The sequence below is a fragment of the Apium graveolens genome, chromosome 10, assembly GCF_009905375.1.
Source record: "Apium graveolens cultivar Ventura chromosome 10, ASM990537v1, whole genome shotgun sequence".
NCBI classification, from domain to species: Eukaryota; Viridiplantae; Streptophyta; class Magnoliopsida; order Apiales; family Apiaceae; genus Apium; species Apium graveolens.
In genome coordinates this window covers 174,121,666-174,128,650 of record NC_133656.1, presented here as the reverse complement: position 1 = coordinate 174,128,650, position 6,985 = coordinate 174,121,666, and the positions used below count along the sequence as shown (strand labels likewise).

Genomic DNA, 6,985 nt, shown 5'->3' with positions numbered 1-6,985 from the left:
TGGTCGCCACAGAACCATTACCTTGGTCGCCACAGAAACCTCAGCCACAACTTTATTAAATTATAAACAATTGGCCACGTATTTCAACAGATGTAAAGTCTACACTTTGAAGCAGAATGAAGATCAGTTGTATTGTTCTGAGTTTTTATCTTCTTTACCGACGAGAGGAGATAAAACTAGCAGCAAAGAAAATATAGGGAAGCTATGGGCACATTGTAAATCCGTTATTCTTCTCACCGGAGTAACGTTATAATGCCCGATTTAATTCATGTATATTCATAGGGACATTATAATCGTTATCCGGTAATTAAATCCTTAGACAAACAAAAGTAAGATCATTGTATATGATTTGATTTGTAAATCTTTGTAGAGGCTAACTTTGTTGTTTTTAGAACGGTTAATTTATTTACCGAAGTGTAGCAACACCCCTCGAGGATTTATATATAAATATATACTTCCCCGAATATATTTTGTTCCTCATTTTATTAATCTAAACACTATTCACCTCAAGAACACGAAACCACTAACCGAGCACTAAATCTATATCCGCTAAAGATTCGAAAGAATTTTTAATTTAGTGATTATCGTATTCAACCACCTTTCTACGATAATTCGGGACCTAACATCTCATTATTATAATTTTTTTCTATAAAAATTAAATTTTGTTAACCATTAATTACATGATGTTATTAGTTAAATAATTAAAAAGTTACAAATCAATTTTAAATTTAATAAACTAAAAATATACACATAAAAACCAATTATTTTTATATTAAATAATATTTGGATAAGTAGTGATCAAAATTTAATTTATTATTATTCACTTATTCAAATTTGGATAACCGCTTAGATCATTTGAAGAGAATTTAAGATTATAGTTGAAAACTTGAATATTGTCATTATACTTTCTTGTTTCATTTATCAATGAAGCCAAATATAAATTTAAAGTTTAACAAATTTAATTCCAAAATTCCTCAACTTTTGCTTGTTACAAATAATTAAAAGAAATTATTTTTATTTTTTATGATATTATTTGGTTAATATATAATAAATACGAATCAAGTTTTTGGCCCATTATTCGATATACCTGGACTTTTATTTAAGTACAAATTGTGTTTGAATTATGCTTGGTTGATGGTTGAATCAATAGAAAAAGAGATAGCGAAAAAGGTGATGTTATAAAATTTGGATAAATATTTGATAATATTTTTGATATATATTTTAATATAAATTTTTGTAAAAATATGTTTTAAATGTGGTTTGCCAATTAAATTAGAAAACATTTGTCGTAAAACATGAAAATCGGTTTCTTTTCGAAAAGATAGAGAGATAACTTTCTCCGACAATAATTTTTAGACCAAAATTAAGATATTTTAATTTTAAAAAAAATAACTATTTTCAGCAAACAATTGAACTATGCGGAAGTAATGCGAAATATACCGAATTGAGTTATTATTTAAATTTTAAAATATACTTACTTGGCACAACTTAATTACACCTTAAATGACTGAGCTCACAAATGAAATAATACTAAAATATTTGTTTTTTTAATTTTTTTCACGTAATTTAAAATAAATAAAATAACTACTCCGCCTATCTTTTTTAAATTTGTTTTCTTAAATTAAAATTTTATTTTTATATTATAATTCGAAACAATTAAAAAAATAATTTACAAAACTATCATTTTCATTTACTTTAAAATAGATGTAAAAAGTCATAAAAAGTTATATGTGCAAAAATAAACTCCTAAAAAGGCTAAACCCCTGTGCAAGAAAAGTTTTAAAATCCACGATCCCCTAACTATCCTTACCAGTACTTTCTTGAGAATTAAGACACACACTCTCTCACTCCTATATAAACCCTTATACGCCGTCGTATCCACCTCCCCTCTCCGCCGTTGTATCTCCTCACACTAGCAGAACCCTAACCCTAATCTCACCACAACTCAAAATGTCACACTCCGGTGAAGATCCCGACCACGACAACACTCCCACCGCCGACGACGACCCAATCTCCGACGCCGCCGATGATCTCACTCCCGACGATGATGACTACGCCGACGACGAAGAAGAAGAAGAGCTCTCCGAGGATTCAAAACTGCGAGCACAAAGGGCGAAGATGGAGAATCTATTCCACCGCATCTCCAACGAACCGGTACCGTTGCGAGTGCACGATGTGTTAATCAAAGGAAACAGTAGAACAAAAGAGTCGCTAATTGAAGCCGAAATCGAGATTTTAAAAGAGGCGAGTTCGGTACAAGAGCTTTTGAAGGCGGCGAGTATTGTGAATGCGAGGTTACAGCAGCTTGATATATTTGATTCAGTTAATATTACGCTTGATTCTGGACCGTCTGAGTTGCCTGGAACTACGAATGTGATTGTCGAGGTTGTCGAGCCGAAGAATCCTTTTACTGGAGATATCGGGCTTTATAGCAAGCCGCAGGTGTATATTTTTGTGCATTTTTGTTTACTTGATGTTTGTGTTTTGGTTTGAATCGGTGAATGTTTATTTTGTTGATTCGTGTTTTATTTATCGTAATTAATTGTTACTTAGTGAGTTTTTGTTAGAGAGTGAATTTTAGGGTTTTAGGTAGGTAGATGATTGGATGTAGAAAGTGATTGGAATTGCGGATGATATTAGTGTTTGTTACTTTCGAGATAATGCTCGACATATATTTGGATTAATAAGAGAGGTAGAATTGATGCTTGTTCGAGGAAGTTATGGTGTGTAATGTATGTTTTACTCGTGTGTTGTAGTGCGAGTTATATTTGGTATTGTTGTATCGTGCAGAACCTTTTTTAATAATCCTTATGTGAAATTTTGTATACACTATGTCAATGGAATTTCAGTTTTCTGTTAGTTTCTTTAGTGTTGATGTTGACAAATTTTCTATGCGAGTACAGCTAGAAATGGCAATGATTTCGAGGCCTTTTTGTGTATACGAGTCTGTCGTTAAAAGAAATTGAGATATTTTACTATTTTGATTGATGATGTTTGATTATTTAAAGAGATAGAAACAAACAAAATATTGTATGGCTTTACATGTGGTTCCATTTATGATGATTCTTGGAGTACATTCGATGTGAATCTCATTTGTGCAGTGCACATCTTACTATGGTTTTAACATAATCTCTCACATGTATTTGATGTATAATGGATGTGTATGTTTTGTGCCATTATGATCTTCTAATTCTTTGACTTATTTGTAGGCAAGAACCTGGTCCCTTGAATCAGCACTCAAGTTGAAAAATTTTCTAGGTTATGGAGATCTATGGGATAGTTCTCTAATCTATGGCTGGGACCAAATGTCGGAGCTTAGCGCTGGTGTATGTTTACCGAGATTTAAAGGAATTCCTTTTCCTGTGACAGCTCGAGCATCCCTTTTCTCCCAAGATTGGTTAAAGTTTTCGTCATACAAAGAGAAAGTAGCGGGGGTAATGCTTGGTCTCCATTCAACCAAGAATCATGATTTGGCGTATAATTTGTCTTGGCGTGCACTGACAGATCCATCACAAATGGCATCTACTTCAGTGAGAAGGCAGCTTGGCCATAATTTGAACTCTGCACTGAAGTATACATATACAATTGACAAAAGGAATTCCTCTCTTAGACCAACAAAAGGATATGCTTTTGTTTCTACAACACAGCTAGGTGGCCTTTCACCTGATAGTCGGTGTCTACGCTACATTCGCCAGGTTCGGTTATATACTTTCAGTACATGTGCTTGTTGATGGCTTGTTTAAATTGTATAATTTGTTAATGTCTATTTTTATTAGTAATGTCACCAAATGGATCTATATCTGTGCCCTTTTTGCAGTAGGACCCTAGGAGATGCATGATGAGTGTTCCAGTGGAGCTTGATAGGTTTAAGCATTGCTAACTGACTGTCCCTTTTAGTCCTGCCTCATTGTAAATGTGAAGATAAAATGGAATCATGAATTAAATACTCCCCTTTTTGTGTGGATTTTCATCAAACTGAATTTTTTTTTCCTAACAAGGTAAATAAAATGACAATAAGTATTATTTGTATTGTTGTGGTAACTGAGAATACCTGATGTTTCAATTTATGAAAGCAGTATCTAGATTTATTTTTTGCTTGGACATGATTTAATTATACCGACGAGCAACATGGGATCCTATGTCAGGCTGGGTAAGGCTACAATTCACATTTGTTCAGTGGTAGCCAGCCCAATTATTAGCTCCGTGATTATCTGCAATACAGAAGTTTATAAATGGTTTGCAGTCTGGCTATCCTTGTTTTCAATGTTTTTGAGGATAGATCTATTCTCTACTCTTCAGTTCATTTTAGGTCCCTTCTTACGTTAGGAAGGAGATTCTGCAGGTAGGGGCTATATGGTAATTACTAATTTTAGGTAACCAGAATTTTGAACACTTGACTCCATAGAAAGAGTCAATTAACCAAGTCCCTAATCCCAAGACTTCTTTACCGGCTATCAACTTGTGGTGGTCAGCATATTTATCTCAGAGAACGATAGTCGTTACCATTTTAACGTTCAGTGGTTAACTTGAAATTTGTACACCAGTAACAATGTTTTTTTCTAACAAGTTTGAAGAATTTCTTAATTCTTATTAGATGTTAAAATTTTGAAAGTTGGAACAGAATGCTTCAGCTTCTTTGTTTCAAAATGTGAAATCTAGGCACTGGTTCACCATTATTTTATATTCTTTTTTAATTAAAATTTCAAGCCCTAGGTAAGTTTTGACTTGTAAGACAATTTAGTTTTGTTTTCAATTCAAAATAATTATAAGTGGTTTTACTAATTTATGAAGAGATTTCTTTTTCCTGGGTCACTATGAAAATGTTCCCGTGGTTAAGTATTTACCCCTACCCGCTTTCTTTCTGTTGGATTTGCAACAATAAGCACAGCATATTGGTCAATGTATATTTTTTCCTCAGGAACTTGATCTTAGGTGTGCTTTTCCCCTGGGTTTCTATAATGCTGCACTCAACTTTGGGATTGGTGTTGGTGTACTTTTTCCTTGGGGAAGTGGATTCCGGAGTAAACCAACTTCTTTGTTTGATAGATTCTACTTGGGTGGCACTTCTTCTCCCGTTTGCACATTGGGAGGACCAACATCTGTATTTGGTTTCAAAGCACGGGGGTTGGGCCCTGCTGAACTGAGAAGGAAAGATAAGGATGACAATGAGGGTTCTGACGGTTATCCTGGTACAGATTTTCTTGGAGGTGACCTTGCTGTTACTGCATTTGCGGACCTTTCTTTTGACTTACCCCTGAGAGTGTTGAGAGAAGCAGGCATACACGGGCACATTTTTGCTTCTGCCGGGAGCCTCAATAAATTATCAGAAAATGCTTACAGAGATCTTTCCTACCAGAAATTCCGTGAATCTCTCAGAAGCTCCATAGGATGCGGAGTGATTGTACCTACTAAACTTTTCCGTATGGAGGTAAGTCATCTGTCTTACAATATTCAAATACTATATATAAGTTATAACTGCGAAATATTATTGTATTGAAACAAAATGATTGCTAGAACTTTGTTGTGTGCAGTAGGAACCGTTTATTCTTTAGTACATTTAAGAAATTGTTTCCAGTGTATTGGTAATTTAACGTGAACTTTTCCTATAAATTTTAGGTATCTTCAAGGCTTTATAAAACCATCTACCTTTAGTGTAAGAAGCTCAAAAATTCTGCAATAGATAAGGCTACACAGCCTTGGCTGACTTTTAGAAGTTGATAAAGAATATTTTTCAACCTCCAACTTCTTACTATAATTTAGGAAGTACAGAAATCAAGAATATGTAAAATTTAGAGTACGTTACAGTTGCGGGGGAGACAATGGCAACCAAAGTCTTGCTTTTTTTTCCTAATTATAAATTTCAGTCAGAAACACCTCTTTTCATTGAACCTTTTAGACTGTATGCTAAATTACATATATTTAAGTTGGAGAGTTTTTTAAATTTGGCCATCTTCTAGAAATGTCTATAATTTTCTTTATTTGGTTCTCTTTATGGAGATACACTATAAAGAGTGTTGGCATCAACTTAGTTCTATATCTACAGTTTGGGCTCAGTTATAGTCCAGGCTTTCTATTTGTTATACACTCTATATTATTTATAGTTTGCAGATTTACTTTATTTATTTATTATTTTTTGCATTTCTAAATGCAACTTATCTGTTTGTCTGTTTTGATAAATAAAATAGCTTAACCATAACTGGAACAAATACTTTAAACTATGTTGTGCTGAATAATTTAAAGTTGGTGATCTGCTCAATATATTTTTATTCACATTCATTCTTCGTTTATTTTAATGGTCCAACTCTGAGCCTGACTAATTAAAACGTTTATCAGGTTAACTATTGCCATATAGTGTCACAGCAAGCGTCTGACCGAGGAAAGACTGGTGTGCAGTTTAGCTTTTCTTCACCTACATAATGTCACAGCAAGTGTCTGACCGAGGAAAGACTGGTGTGCAGTTTAGCTTTTCTTCATACATATAGTGTCGCAGCAAGTGTCTGGCCGAGGAAAGACTGGTGTGCAGTTTAGCTTATCTTCACTGTAGCCTTTAAGAGATTTCTCCTACTTGTTTGAAGCCCAACAGCTCTAGTTGACTCTAAATTTATGAGATTTTTGTACTCCATGAATCCATATTCATTAGTTGGGGCTTTGATATTTTGTATCTAAAATCCTAGACAACTTATCCTGGATGGTTGATGTGGTCATTGGTTAAGGAATTCCCTAACTTACAGAGTTTATGGCACTTGTCTAGAACTAGCACTTGCAAGTTTGGTACTCGTTTATTTGAGTTGAACAATCGAAGTAATAATCAATAAAATAATAATCTCGCTAAAATAATATTTTTCTTCGGTACCAACATAATGGACATAACATATATTTACTACTGATAAAGTAATAAATTGGTTGAAGTAATAAATTGGTTTTGTTCCCAACCATATTACTTTAAATAGGTTTTAAATTGGTTTTACTGTACTAGCACTTGCAT

General features: G+C 33.7%; 1 protein-coding gene across 1 annotated transcript; it reads left to right on the top strand.

Annotated features, from left to right (window-relative positions):
* The first annotated feature begins 1,776 nt into the window (after positions 1-1,776).
* On the top strand, positions 1,777-6,735 carry LOC141690353 (uncharacterized). Its single transcript, XM_074495145.1, has 4 exons — positions 1,777-2,442; positions 3,210-3,695; positions 4,919-5,428; positions 6,334-6,735. The coding sequence occupies exons 1-4, from the start codon at positions 1,951-1,953 to the stop codon at positions 6,415-6,417; spliced, it is 1,572 nt and encodes a 523-aa protein (XP_074351246.1). The 5' UTR covers positions 1,777-1,950; the 3' UTR covers positions 6,418-6,735.
* The last annotated feature ends 250 nt before the right edge of the window (positions 6,736-6,985 follow it).

Excerpts from the sequence above, each read along its gene's own strand:
- LOC141690353 (XM_074495145.1), top strand. The coding sequence starts at position 1,951 with ATGTCACACTCCGGTGAAGATCCCGACCACGACAACACTCCCACCGCC. Across the intron at positions 2,443-3,209 it reads GGCTTTATAGCAAGCCGCAG|GCAAGAACCTGGTCCCTTGA; the intron begins GTGTATATTTTT and ends ACTTATTTGTAG. Across the intron at positions 3,696-4,918 it reads GTCTACGCTACATTCGCCAG|GAACTTGATCTTAGGTGTGC; the intron begins GTTCGGTTATAT and ends TTTTTTCCTCAG.